The 15718-nt window shown below is 30.8% G+C and overlaps 2 protein-coding genes across 2 annotated transcripts; one reads left to right on the top strand and one right to left on the bottom strand.

The window, feature by feature from the left end:
* Positions 1 to 3333: 3333 nt before the first annotated feature.
* LOC132283580 (uncharacterized) lies at positions 3334 to 7092 on the top strand. Its single transcript, XM_059785556.1, has 6 exons — positions 3334 to 3530; positions 4757 to 5087; positions 5189 to 5405; positions 5792 to 6329; positions 6416 to 6514; positions 6681 to 7092. Exons 1-6 carry the CDS (start codon positions 3476 to 3478, stop codon positions 6935 to 6937), a joined length of 1497 nt encoding a protein of 498 aa, XP_059641539.1. The 5' UTR covers positions 3334 to 3475; the 3' UTR covers positions 6938 to 7092.
* A 6760-nt stretch (positions 7093 to 13852) lies between these two features.
* Positions 13853 to 15534, bottom strand: LOC132282168 (uncharacterized). The gene is made up of 2 exons (XM_059783790.1): positions 15142 to 15534; positions 13853 to 13921 (listed from the first exon to the last, which is right to left on the bottom strand). The coding sequence occupies exons 1-2, from the start codon at positions 15532 to 15534 to the stop codon at positions 13853 to 13855; spliced, it is 462 nt and encodes a 153-aa protein (XP_059639773.1).
* Positions 15535 to 15718: the final 184 nt, after the last annotated feature.

Raw genomic sequence — 15718 nt, 5'->3', positions numbered from 1 at the left:
TATGTACCTGTTGTAATTTACATGGATACGGAGGATTGTATGCACCGGTATGGGACGGTGGTGCACCGGTATGGGACGGTGGCATACTAGGGACGGTTTAGCTCAAAACGCATAAACCTAACCTAATGGATTAATGGAATGGATTGAAAGTTATTGAATCCTAATTGTGACTAAGTCAGATCAACTGCGACTAAGTTGGATGACTTCCTGGATTAATGGATTGTAGTTCAGTCATATCAACTGAATAAGTTGAGTGACTAACTAGTTTGTATATTGTATGTCAGCTCAATAAATATTTGAACGATATACCCTGGTTTAGGACGGACTTTATATATATGTTTATGGTACCACGAGATGAGCTTGAGTCTCAGACCGTTGGTTAGGGTGTGTATATGCAGTGGATGTGTAGCTGGCTATAGTAGTTTGAGGTATACCCTATTAGGTCTAGGTACCCATGCCCACCCTTAGGTGCGTATTCGCATGTTGCCTTCTATTCAGGTTGAGACCCCTACTGTAGTCCAGTGAATGTCCTTAGTGTGGATATATATATATATATATATATATATATATATATATATATATATATGGACTAGATAGATATTATGAGGTATCTACGGTGTATCTGCGTATCGAGTCACTGTATGGATTGCAGTTAGATTAGAACTTGCTCGTAGGCCTGACCCACTCTTCTATTATTCTTTTCAGGTGCAGGACGGTTCCAGCCTTGGAGCTTGATCGTGCTTGTCGAGGACAGTCTCACATTCATCTGTTTACGTAGGATTTCTCTCGATGATTCTAGCTTATTTTATTTCCAGTTTTTAGTTCAGTTGGGATTTTATTTAGGGGTCCACTAGTTGGATTCCCAAGTTGTAACCTTAGAGGTTTTAAAAGGATTGGATTATTAATATTTTCAGTTTGGAGGATTTTATAATTCTTTTGGTTTCTTTATTTAAATTCTTAAACTTCTATTCTATGCTCGCTTTAAAATACTTTAATTGTTTGATATTTCCCTCGGGTTTGGGCGTAGGCCTGATCAACCCGTGTCTCGGATCCGAGGGGTATCATAGGTTGGGTCGGCAGCGTAAGCTTGCGAAGATTTTGGCAGTTTTTCAGATTCAAGACAAGAAGATTTTGTAATGGTGTTTAGAACATGGATAACCGTGTACACAGTATGGGATCGGGTTGTATGCAAGAGGTTGAACTAGTGGATTAACTGTACACATGTTGCCATTTATCTCTCAACTTGTAATAATAATGACATGATTAGATTATACATAACAGTTTATATACGATGAGTTACTTCCCATATGCAAGGCTAATTTTCTTCCATCCAAAGTGGTCGAGCTAGAGCTGGAGCTGCCGGAGCGATACAGAATGCTGCCATGGTGGTGTTGCCGCTGGCCTCATGGAGGTCAGATATACAGATGTTGATCACCTTGTGTTTTTTGATGCTGCTTATTGATGGCCTTTGGAAAGTCCCAGTACAAACGTTACACATATCAGTACTCACATTTGATTGCATTTTTTCTTATGCAAAATTCAATAACCCATTACTCATAGGGGAAATTTCTCTTTTCAGGTTTAGCTATGTTGATTTAATTGTAAAAATAAGTTGAGAAACTTATCTGATTAGAGACCCATCACTACGTTGTGTCTGAAAAGGGTTAGGGTTGAAATCCTATGTGTCATGTTCCGTATGTGTGTCGGGTTGGATCGTTTGAAAACCCCACCGGCCGGATCTCTGTGTGAGGAACATGTAGATACTTCGGCCGTTAATGCGTGGTGGTGGTTGGAAAAGGGTTGGGTTCAAACCCCATGTATTACGTTGCTGGTGTAACGTGATATGAGTCAAATAACTAATCACTCGTGGGGGTATATTTTTTATACGTTTCCCATAGACGGCGCCAAAGTGTAGGTGCAGAAATTCGTTCAACTTTGACAAGTCAACAAAATCTCTGTAATTACTACACCCAAAATAATGAACTAGAGAAATTGTATAGAGATGAAGGGGTATTTGATGATATGACCGAACCTAGGATTACTTAGATTTCTTGCATATCCCGCTTCATGGAGCGTGGAAATCAGGTCGGAACGTAGTTTTGATGATGAGAATTGGATCTCTATTTTTGGAGCTTTTTCCTTTTTTCTGTCTATCCTCTATTTGAGGGTCACAAGCCCTTTTTATATAGGACAAACCCTAATTGATTCCTTTTAGGACTCGCATTGTTTGTCTCTTAAGATTCTGAATCACATCATACTATCCTTATAATAAGGATTTATATTATTTGGTTTCCATAGATTATAATCCTTCTTCTAATAGAACTATTACTAAAATGGGTTTAGTAATATATTCGTAATTGGGTTCGAGGTCTCATCATCTCGGGCCTTCTTAATGAGTTTAGCCCATTATGCTTAGTTAACTCGGCCCAATCTTCTTGTAGAGGCTCAATTTAAAGGTTGAATATTCTCAGTATTTGTGGTGGTCCCCTTATGTGTTGATGTGTCTTGTCTTAATTGGAAGGGGAGATTTTTGTCCCCACAATTGATAATTGAATGATTTACTGAGAAATTTTTTTCTTACCAAGTCTTATAACTAAAAATGATTCAGGGCATGGAAGTCGGTGGTCACAACTATTTACCAACTTAATTGGACGGAAATGTGTGTAGATGAGTTGCAATGACTGGAAAAATGTGTCGTTTCAATCAAATTATTCTATTCACCTTATTGATCCTAATTTGATTCTCCCCTTACCCAACCTATTGAAGTTAATAATCAAGATACTTTTCTCTTTCTAAATGAGTGTAACATCCATATAATCTTTTGAAAATGTAATATTTGTGCAATATAATCACCTATCAAAGAATCATTTTTTGTAACATTAAAACACTATTAAATTGAAAATGTAATATTTATAAATTGTTGTCACATTCTTAATTTAATGTTATTCGGTGACATTGTATCTTTGATTTAGGGTCTGTTTGTTTGGATGTAAAAATATTTTTAATATTTTTTTTATTTTTTGGTGTTTGATTGTTTTAAAATATTTACGAAAAAAATATATATTAAAATATTTATTCATCAATTTTTAGTAAGTTATTTTACATACCCGCCTAATGAAGTCAACCTCAATTTTAACCTGGACTTTTGTTAAATACCAAAAATATATATATATATATATTTGAATTTGACCTTCGGTGAGCAGCCATTGCTGACCTCTGCACTGTACATTAAATGTTTCCAAGACTTTATTATACGGAGTGTTGTGCACACAGCACTTTAATTAGAAAATATATATATTTTTAAGGTAAAATATATATATATATTCAAGTATTGGACCATTACAGCCAGTTTAAAAAACTGTGAATCCCAAAGCCTCCGCGTCGTAGGGCTATGGAACCCTAAATCAGCTGTGGCACTCTCCAGTCACCACAACCTTCTACAGATTACAGATTGGTACAAACCATATGCAAAGCAATGGCACAGTCTCTTTTTCTGTCGACTGATATAAGCACAAACATTTACATCAGAGGTAATTTTCAGTCTTTGATTTCCGAATATATTAACGACTTCAAACTTGGTATCAAAGACACATTTCAAGGAAACAATTCATGTTGGTTTGGGAGAACTGAATCGGTGCTTTGGATTTGAAATTCGGGAAAATTTAGTACAAACTTTGAACTAAACTCCCTCCAATCCCAAATCTAAGACGCCTATTTGGTGCTCCCAAAATCTTGTAATGAGAATGAGTTTATGAAAAAAACCAGGGATCATAAAAGATTGGTTGGTAGTTAGGATAACATTATTAGTCTTTGGACATTGATGTGATTAAGGATTATTTAAGTACCTTTCCATTGTTTGGAAAGAGAGTGAAAGATTACGACATGTTATGAAATTTAAGGCTTCGTTTGAGTTCGGGAGAAAAATTAGGGAAAGGGATGACAAGTGCTTCAACATTTTCCTTTCTATTGCTTTTTATTTAGCATTTATCTTCCTTTTTATTTGCAAGTCTAATTTTGCAAATCAATGGTAGTCTGCAAGGTAATTGGAGATCTGAATTTTAGTTTCCATTCTTCACTTAAAATTGTGGAAATAAAATTAAAGATGATATTTGATAATTGCAATGCAGTTGTTAGAGCAACCTTGAAGGTACTAAATTAGCATATTATTGATTAATCACATGGTGAAAAGGCAACTAAATATATATTTTCGCAATTTAAATCACATGGAAGACAAGTGCTTCAACCTTTTCCTTTCTATTGCTTTTTATTTAGCATTTATCTTCCTTTTTCTTGTTTATTTGCAAGTCTAATTTTGCAAATCAACGGTAGTCTGCAAGGTAATTGGAGATCTGAATTTTAGTTTCCATTCTTCACTTAAAATTGTGGAAATAAAATTAAAGCTGATATTTGATAATTGCAATGCAGTTGTTAGAGCAACCTTGAAGGTACTAAATTAGCATATTATTGATTAATCACATGGAGAAAAGGCAACTAAATATATATTGCAGCTGCATGGATAATTTAGTGTTACATTTTCAATTGATTTCTATAGCAACCTAATGAAGTTTTTGAAAAGATATTTTTCATTATTTCCCACGAGGCTCTCAGTTCATCAACTTGTAAGAGACACATCAAATCAGGTTTAAATCGCACAATCTTTGCATGTTTTATTGTGTAGCTTAATATTGGCAGTCCTCATCTGTTGTAAATTTAGTGCATTGGTTTTAGACCTGAGAACTGTGTTTTGCATCTTTAGGCAAGGAGCAATGGCTTGGGCATTCTGCTCCAAAGATAAAGCCAATGCATTTGAAGCTTCAATCCAGCTTTAAGGGAGCAAGAGCAGCCTATAGTGCTAATTTTAATTCGATTGAAATCCCTCATCAGTGGTACAACCTAATTGCAGATCTTCCTGTAAAACCTCCTCCGCAGTTGCATCCTAAGACTTTTGAACCAGTCAAACCTGAGGATTTGTCTCCTCTCTTCCCTGACGAGTTAATTAAGCAGGAGGCAAGCAACGAACGATTCATTGATATCCCAGAAGAGGTTCGTGATATTTACAAGCTTTGGCGTCCAACCCCTCTAATCAGGTTTAATTTGCTCATGTTTAGTATTTTCTCTTCTTCTTTTTGGATTGTAATTTATAATACCATAGTAAGAATAATCTTATAATTTTTCTGTTTAATTTTAGAGCCAAGAGGTTGGAGAAGTTGCTTGATACACCTGCCAGGATTTATTACAAGTACGAAGGTGTAAGCCCGGCTGGTTCACACAAACCCAACACTGCAGTCCCACAAGTCTGGTACAATGCACAGGAAGGAGTCAAGAATGTTGTGACTGAGACCGGTGCTGGCCAATGGGGGAGTTCACTGGCCTTTGCGTGCAGCTTATTCGGTCTTAACTGTGAAGTAAGAAATGTTTGATAATTATTGCTATTTACCCAAATTCATTCAGTGAATGGGTCAGCTTAACTGGACTGATCTGATTTGATTTGGACGATTTCATGTGACACACTACAAATTTGTGATATGGTAATAATACAAATTTGTACAACTTAAATAGTGTAAATGCACCACATATTAAATGTGTAATATGTAAAAGACATAGCAGAAGAATAAAAACAGGTATCAGTGCAAATTGGTTCCGCTTGCTGACACTATTGGTAATATCATATCATTTTAATAACATTGATAGATATGGGTATTGTCCAAGAGTGGTTTTTTATTCAACTCCTATTTGAATTGAATACCATGCAACTGATTGCCCTGACCTCTAATTTTGGTTTTATGTATAGGTTTGGCAAGTTCGTGCATCTTATGATCAGAAGCCGTATCGTAAACTGATGATGCAAACTTGGGGTGCCAAAGTGCACCCTTCTCCTTCTGATATTACTGAAGCTGGTCGGAGAATCCTTCAAATGGATCCATCAAGCCCGGGTAGTTTAGGAATTGCTATTTCAGAGGCAGTGGAGGTTGCAGCTACAAATGCTGATACCAAGTACTGTCTGGGGAGTGTTCTCAACCATGTTCTGCTGCATCAGACTGTTATAGGAGAGGAGTGTTTAAAGCAGATGAAGGTTTTAGGCGAGACCCCAGATGTGATTATCGGGTGCACAGGTGGTGGGTCAAATTTTGCAGGGCTTAGTTTTCCGTTTATTCGAGAGAAGCTCAGTGGAAAAATTAACCCTCTCATAAGAGCGGTTGAACCTACTGCGTGCCCTTCCTTAACAAAAGGTGTCTATGCATATGATTTTGGTGATACAGCAGGGTTGACTCCACTAATGAAGATGCATACACTTGGTCATGACTTCATACCAGATCCTATTCATGCTGGTAATATTATGCTGGTATAATGAGAGAAAACTATTTTTGACCTCCTTATATTTGTTTATATATAAGGGTGCGCCTTTATTTTACAGGAGGTTTGCGTTACCATGGTATGGCACCATTGATTTCACATGTCTATGAATTGGGTTTCATGGAAGCACTTTCTATTCCTCAGACTGAATGCTTCCAAGGTATTTTTCTCTCTCTGAGCCTGAATTTGGTAACAATCATTAGTGGCAGCATATTTCAAGTTCAATTTTTGCATTGAAAACAACTTCTAGTTGCAGAATTTCATCTGTTCTTGAAATGTATTGTATGACTGAAACATGCTAATTTTTTAACTTTTCATTGTTGCAGGTGCCATTCAATTTGCTAGGTCTGAAGGGTTGATACCAGCACCAGAACCGACTCATGCCATAGCTGCCACCATCAGGGAAGCTCTGCATTGTAGAGAGACTGGAGAATCAAAGGTTATTCTCATGGCAATGTGCGGACACGGACATTTTGACCTGCCAGCTTATGAGAAGTATTTGCAAGGAAATATGGTTGACTTGTCATTTGCAGAGGAGAACTTACAAGCATCACTGGCCAATATTCCTCAGCTGGTGCCCTAAGGTGAAGCCGATTGAGCAAGGTGCAGGTTCTTTAGAAAAAGTCAATACTTCTGCTTTATAAGGTTTAATGTATTCTTCTAATCACTAGTAAAATGTTCAAATATGTTTTTATTGATCTACTGTAACCAAGGAAAGGAGGTAGGTTCATTATTCTCTCTCGACAGCCTCCATCTCACTTTCCTACCTTGAGGGATAGGAGCCTTCTCACAATTCCTTTCTAATAATTAGTAGGGGAGAGGAGATAGATGCTCCAATAATCATCGGTGTCACTGTATCAGTACCTTTTGCAACATAGGAGGAAAGGGGAAGGGGTTGAAAACATTCTGAAAAATCTTGCTCTATCGAATAGAATTAGTACTTCACGAAAAATAAAGAATCTGTTATTATGGGTTGAAGTTGGTTTCATTGAGTTGTGCATGTAAACATGATCTTAAATTTTGAATTAGGTCGCCATTTAGCACCGGAAATTTCGAAGTCTGCAATATGTGAAATGTTTTGTGGAATATAATGAGTTGATGCAAGAAGCACATGAAAATTTGACTTCTGTTTTAGGGTAGATTCAATGTATCTTTGTGAAAAAAAAAAAATGTTTCATGCAATCAGCGAGGCATTCTTCTAATTTTTCCTTTGGTAATCAGAAATTTGTGATTGTGTTTGTTGAGATTCTCATGAGCTAGTATTATAGTTTTTAGAGAACTCTCTTCTGGTTTATTGAGCTTGCATTTTCTGAGTTTTTGCCTTGTTAGAAAGGTCATTTGTGTATTTACTGGTGGTGATGGGATTTACTCTTATGTGTGTTCGGTTGCATGGAATTGAAATTTGTGGAATTTGATAAAAACAACAAAAAAAGTTGAATCAAAATTTTCTCCAATTCCACCGATTCCGATTCCGATTCCAATTCCAATTCCAATTCTCCATTTCCATTAAGCTTAACACGCTCTTAATGTTATGTTTGGGAGTATCACATCAGTGCCTTGAATCTGGAATAGAAAGAAATTTAGTTAAAACTTCGAATTGAATTTCCTTCAATCTCAAATCCGAAATACTGATTCGGGCTCCCAAAACGCAAAATTAGGGGAGTGAAAATTTGAGGCTGTCCATGCTTCTAATTTCACCTCATGTCCTTGAATGTTACTGGATGTCACTAATTTGAAGGCTGCTCCAAGAGAGCCGTGGTTGGTCATATATCAAGTTATAAGATTCAATGTCCAGGAATGTTTTAAAATGTTCCTTCACTGAGAGGAGATTGAAGTGGATTCAATGAGCCCAAATTTTTTTTTTTAAAGATTACCATGTTCTCTTGAATGACTTAAGCCAAATATATTTTAAAAAATGTTATTTTTTATTTTATTTTATTTTATTTTGAATATCCTTAATAGGATCTGTCAAACAATATAAATGATTAAGTTATACTATATCTTCTAAGTTTGTAGTTAACATAGTTTTATTGTCACTGCACCTAAACTTTTGGATCAAACGGAGTGCAAATTTTCTCACAAAGAGAAATGGTAGACGTTGTTCAGTAAAATAAAAACATAAATAACGTTAATTTGAAGTCAAATAGTAGATCACTGGGTCAGCTAGTATAATAAGATTGTGCGAATGATTTGTTTGCCTAAACTCATATTATATATACACATTAGGAAAAGATACATGCGTTGCACGTGGTGAATACTTGATAACTTATAGAATTTTTATTTTCATATATATTTTTTAAGCTTGTAACAATAAATCTTACAAAAAATTGTAACTCTTTTTATATTAATTAAAAAAAAAATTTATACTAATAAATAAATACTGAAATATTTTGAAATTGATAAATACATAAATATATAAAAATTTTGAAATTAATAAAGTAGATAATTTGGGGTAGAGTTTTATAGAAATTATTTTATTTTCTGTAAAAATATTCATAATAAATAGAGGACTACAAGTTATATGTGATAGAGTTTTATAGGATAACGTGATAAACTGTATACTGAAACTCTTGGCATATTTAATAAATAAATACTGAAACTCTTTGTACATTTGATAATAGTATAGATAAAAACTCTTTTTATATCAATTAATAAATATTTTTTTATATAAATAAATAAATACTGAAACTTTGAATTTCTCTCTGAAATTCTAGATTTCTCAATTTTTGTACCCTTCCTACTTCCTCTATGCCTTTATTTATAGGCTTATTGGATTAATAGGATGATGACATGTGTCTTCTCCTGATAATGACAAAATCATAATTGGGCCGGGCCGATTATATTGTGATAATTACCTATAAAAAATAATTATTTTTTATATCAATTAATAAATATTTTATTGTGATTGATTTTATTAGGTAATTCTTAGAATTTTATATAAACTATTTTTAAAAAAACCTAGTTAATTTGTGATAAAGTTTCGGTAATTTGTGGCAGAGATTTATAGAAACTCTTTAAATATATACTTGTCTAATGTGATAGACTTTTATTGATAAATTATTTAATTTTTTAAATATATATATCATTGTCTAATTAGATTTTCTTTTATTAGAAAACTGATAATAAATAAATAAATAGGTAATTTATGTTAAAGTTTTATATAAACTTTTAAAAAAAATTACTTTATTTTTTTTAAATATATCTTTGTCTAATTAGATTCTCTTTTATTAAAGAACTCACAATAAATAGATAAATACATGTTATATGTGATAGAGTTTTATAGAAAACAAAATAGCTAATTTGTGGTAGAGTTTATAAAAATTATTTTATTTTGTTTAAATATATTTTTGTCTAATTAGATTTTATTTTATTAAAAAACTCCTAATAAATAGATAATGTGATAGAATTTTATAGAAAATAAAATAGTTAATTTGTGGTACATTTTTTTAGAAATTTTTTATTTTCTTTAAATATATTATTTGTTTAATTGTATTTTTTATATTAAAAAAACACATAATAAATAGATAAATAGGTGATATGTGTTAGAGTTTTATAGAAAATATTTAAAAAACTCTTTTTCTATGAATTAATAAATATTAAAATATAATAATAATTTGTCCAATTAGATTACCTTTTATTTAAAAAACTCATAATAAAAGGTAATTTGTGGTAGAATATTAGAATAATTATTATTGTTTATATTAATTAAAAAATATTTTTTATATACTAGTAATTTGTGTTAGAGTTTAATAGAAACACTTTTAAAAACTCTTTTTATATCAATTAAAAAATATTTTTTATACTAATAATTCTTATCTAATTAGATTTTCTGTTATTAAAGAACTCATAATAAATAGATAAATAGATAATTTGTGTTACAGTTTTATAGAAACTCTTTTAAAACCTCTTTTTATATCAATTAATAAATAATTTTTTATATTAATAGTACTTGTCAAATTAGATTTTATTTTATTGAAAAACCCATAATAAATAAATTAATAGCTAATTTGTGTTAAAGTTTTATTGAAACTCTTTAAATATATCTTTATTTAGTGTGATAAAATTTTACTGAAAATAAAATAAGTAATTTGTGATAGTGTTTTATAAAAATTATTTTATTTTCTTTAAATATATTATTATCTGATTAGATTTCATTTTACTAAGAAACTCATAATAAAAGATAATTTGTGGTAGAATTTTAGAAAAATTATTTTATTTTATTTTATATATCAATTTAAAAATACTTTTTATATTAGTAGTTATTGTCTAATTAGATTTTCTTTTATTAAAAAACTCATAATAAATAAATAAATAGGTAATTTGTGTTAGAGTTTAATATAAACTCTTTTAAAATACCTTTTTATATCAATTAATAAATATTTTTTATATTAATATTTTTTGTCTAATTAGATTTACACTCTTTTTATATAAATTGATAAATATTTTAATGTATTAATAATTATTTTCTAATTAGATTAACTTTTATTATAAAAAAAACTTATAATAAAACGTAATTTGTGGTTGAGTTTTAAGAAAAATTATTACTTTTTTATATCAATTAAAAATATTTTATTATATTAATAGTTCTTGTCTAATTTGATTTTCTTTAATTATAAAACTCATATTAAATAAATAAATAGGTAATTTGTGTTAGAGTTTAATAAAAACTCTTTTTAGATCAATTAAAAAATATTTTTTATATTAATAATTATTGTCTAATTAGATTTCATTTTATTAAAAAACTCAATATAAATAGATAAATAGGTCATTTGTGTTAGAGTTTTATAGAAACTTTTTTAAAACCTCGTTTCATATCAATTAATAAATAATCTTATATATTAATAGTACTTGTTTAATTAGATTTCATTTTATTAAAAAACTTCTAATAAATAGATTGATAGGTAATTTGTGTTAAAGTTTTATAAAAATTCTTTAAATATATCTTTGTCTAGTGTGATAGAGTTTTATTAAAAATAAAATAGGTAATTTGTGATAGTATTTTATAGAAATTATTTTATTTTCTTTAAATAAATCCTTGCCTCATTAAATTTCATTTAATTAGGAAACTCATAATAAAAGTTAATTTTGTGATAGAGTTTTAGAAAAATTATTTTATTTTATTTTATTTTATAAATCAATTAATGAATATTTTTTACATAAATAGTTCTTGTCTAATTAGATTTTGTTTTATTAAATAACTCATAATAAATAAATAAATAAATAGGTAATTTGTGTTATAGTAACTCTTTTAGCAACTCTTTTTATGTCAATTAATAAACATTTTTTGTATTAATAATTTTTGTCTAATTAGATTTAAACTCTTTTTATATGAATTAATAAATATTTTAAAAGATTAATAATTATTTTCTAATTCGATTTCCTTTTTATTAAAAAAAACTCTTAATAAAAGATAATTTATGGTAGAGTTTTAAAAAAAAAATTATTTTATTTTTTATATCAATTAAAAACTATTTTTTATATTAATAGTTCTTGTCTAATTAGATTTTTTTTATTATTAAAAAAATCATATTAAATAAATAAATAGGTAATTTGTGTTAGAGTTTCATATAAACTTTTTCAAAACCCTTTTTATATCAATTAATAAATATTTTTTATATTAATAATTCTTGTCTAATTAGATTTTTTTATATTAAAAAACTCATAATAAATAGATAAATAGATAATTTGTGTTAGAGTTTTATAAAAACTCTTTTAAAACCTCTTTTTTATATCAATTAATAAATAAATTTTTTATATTAATAGTACTTGTCTAATTAGATTTCTTTTTATTAAAAAACTCATAATAAGTAGATAAATAGGTAATTTGTGTTAGAGTTTTATAGAAGTTCTTTTAAAACCTCTTTTATATCAATTAATAAATAATTTTTTGTATTAATAGTACTTGTCTAATTAGATTTCGTTTTATTAAAAAACTCATAATAAATAGATTAATAGGTAATTTGTGTTAGAGTTTTATAGAAGCTCTTTAAATATATCTTTGTGGAGTGTGATAGAGTTTTATTGAAAATAAAATAGGTAATTTGTGATAGTGTTTTATAGAAATTATTATATTTTCTTTAAATATATCCTTGTCTAATTAGATTTTATTTTATTAAGAAACTTATAATAAAATCTAATTTGTGGTAGAGTGTTAGAAAAATTATTTTATTTTATTTTATATATCAATTAATAAATATTTTATATATTAATAATTCTTGTCTAATTAGATTTTATTTTTTTGAAAAATTCATAATAATAATTAGATAAGTAGAAATTTATTAGGTATATTTTAGAGTTTTATAAAGTATTTTTTTGTATAAAAACTTTTTTCATATCAATTAATAAATATTTTTTATAAAAATAAATAAATGCTGAAATACTAAAAGATATAGATAAAAACTCTTTATCAATTAATATAAATAAATAAATACTGAAACACTGAAACTCATTTCAGTGTTAATAATTGTATAGATATAGATAAAAACTCTTTTTATATCAATTAATAAATATTTTTATATAAATAAATAAATACTGAAACTCTTTAGCATAACTTCTGTATTTTACTCTGTAATTTTGGATTTCAGAATTCTCAATTTATATACCCCTTACTCCTTCTTCCATGTCTTTATTTATAGGTTTCTTGGATTAATGGGATGATGACATGTGTCCTATCTTGATAATGACATAATCATAACTGGGTCGGACCGGTTATATTGTGATAATTATCTATAAAATTTTTTTAGTATTTTGTATAAACTATTTTTATATTAATTAATAGAGGAAAGTGCATAAAACACTTCTGAAGTATACTTTTCGTAGCACTTTTACCTCCTATTTGAAAAAGTGTGCAATAAACACCCCTAATCTTTTGAAATTGTGCAAAATTACCCCTCCGTTAGAAATCTGACATAAATTATTACTGTAATACTTATTTTACCTTTTTATTCTTCCCAAAATGCCCCTACAATCATCTTCTTCAATGCAATCATCCACTTCAATGCAATAATGAGGTCTACCATAACCAATTAGCAATCATCCTCGTCATAAGCAGTTCACTTATCCGTACTATATCATTTTGGGACCAAACGGACGTTTGTGCTTCTTTTCTCTCTTCTCATCCTCCTCATACTTTTTCTCTCTACACACTCGCTCTACACCCCACCAACGAACGCCGCTGTTGTCTACCTCGGAAAACCAAGCCCGTCAACTTCGACGTCGACGTTTTCTTCGTCGTTTGGCCGCGAAAGAGCCTGTGACGGTTGTGGGTCTGGTTCTACAAAGTACACAGCGAGTGTGGCGGTGGTTTATGATAACAACCCCCAGCAAATATGGCCAGTTTCGATGTCGCCGGAAACTGGTCCGGGAAACTGGTCCGGGGTCTGTGACGAAGTGCCTCTCATCTGGTAATCTGAATGACGAATTGGGGGTGGATCTCCTACTAATTCCTTATGGGTTGGAGGTGTCTGGATTGGAAGATTGAGAGAGTTTGTTGTCTGAATCAGGCCAAGACCAGTCTCTTCTCCGGTGGATTTCCTTGTTCAGCCTCAAAACAGTTGTTCAGAAATTTCTTCAAATGACAATGACAACAGAATAATTGGTTCACATCAACTCCACCAAATTGTAAAGGTCCCAATTTTGGGTTTATTAATTCTAATCCATAGAACTCCATTTGAACCTCTTTGCTCAACCATTTGCCTCCTAGTGTGGTTTATCAGCAAGAAAAGTTTCAGAGTGTAAAGAGAGAAAGTAAGAGGAGGAGGAGAGAGAAAAGAAGTACAAATGTTTGTTTGGTCCGTTTGGTTCCAAAAATGGTGTAGTTTAGGTAAATGAAGACATGTCTTAATATTAATCATTTGATTTAGATTTGGAAAAAGCACCTAGATTTAGATTTGGACAAAGCAGGAGAGAGATGATTATGGAGAGGATCCATATCCCTGCTGAAGAGATGAGAAGGGTAAAGCATTGTACTTTTTGGTCTTTTTACAAAAAAATTTATTTTTATATATTTTATAAAATTATTTAATAAGGGTAATTTGGTCAATTTAGATTTTAAATGTGTCATGGGAACTTAATTGCACCAAATTGAAACTTGAGGGGTGTTTTTTGCACGTGAGGGGTGTGATATGCACTGTAAGCATACTTCAGGGGCATTTTCTGCACTTCACTCTAATTAATAAATAAATAAATACTGAAACACTTTGCACATTTAATAATAGTATAGATATAGATATAGATATAGTTATAGGACATGTTCGACAAGTGTTTTGTTTTGTTTTAGGCTTGCTACAGTAACCTCTTTCAAGCCCAAAACATGTTTGGTTGGGCTTGTTGTGTTTCAAACAGTTGTAAAACATTTTAAAATTTGGGCCCAAAATATGAAACACCAAATTGGTGTTTTTTATTGTTTTGGGCCTATTTGGGGTAACAATTACTGTAGCGGGAGAAGTAAAAAACCATCATTTAACTGTAGCGGATGCAACAATTGTTTGACGTATAAAACAAAAAAGTTGCAATAATCCCAGGGTTTGCGTTTGCTCGTTTGGTCGGCAATTCTGGGCGAGTCTTGGCGACAACGGTTCCACTACTATTTTCAGCCGATCTGTTCTACGATCTCTAACCAGGTGCATGTCTCTCTTTCTTGTTTTATCTTTTCCAAGCTTTTGACTCTTAATCATATGATTGACGTTGGAAGTATGGTCGTATATATCTGTATGTATATCTGTATGTATTATGAGTTTTTGAAATCTGCCTATGTATGTTCTTTAATCGATGATCAAAATCTCTAACCAGAAGGAGAATCATTCGTCGCTCGAATACAATCCCCAGGTAGAATCCCTCCAATGGCTCAAGCCCAGATCCGAATTTAGACAAGGAAAGGTCCCAAAAAATATCAATTTTACTAGAATCTGCTTCTAAACTTTTTGATCCTTTCTTCTTAGAGAACAACCAAGGTTTTATATCAACCTTACAGAGGCATTGATTGGTGTTATCATCAATCCCCACACTAAAGCCTTGACCCATCAGATTCTTACTCCATGACACTGTAATCAAGCGTGACCTGCTGCGTAATCGACATTGATAGACACAAGAAACTAAATTCTGAGCAGTTCTACTGGTACTAGATGAGAAATCAACAACTTGAACCCCACTTTCACTTAAACAAGAAGGAAAATCCTTCATTCTGACACCAAAAGAACTTGATTTCCCTTTTCTATTTCTCTATCTGCTTAATCCACAGACAGTTGGTGTTCACTTCTAGTCTTCTACAAACAATATAAATAGAGCTCGGATAATGAGAAAACAAGACAAATATAGATAGTTAACAAGGGAAGAGCCACATACCTCAGTTAATCAAAGATAAACT

This window comes from Cornus florida, unplaced genomic scaffold (genome assembly GCF_030987335.1).
Source record: "Cornus florida cultivar Cherokee Brave unplaced genomic scaffold, ASM3098733v1 CherokeeBrave_3.0.0_Hap2_Chr11, whole genome shotgun sequence".
In the NCBI taxonomy this organism is placed as follows: domain Eukaryota; kingdom Viridiplantae; phylum Streptophyta; class Magnoliopsida; order Cornales; family Cornaceae; genus Cornus; species Cornus florida.
This window is presented reverse-complemented; position numbering and strand designations above follow the sequence as displayed.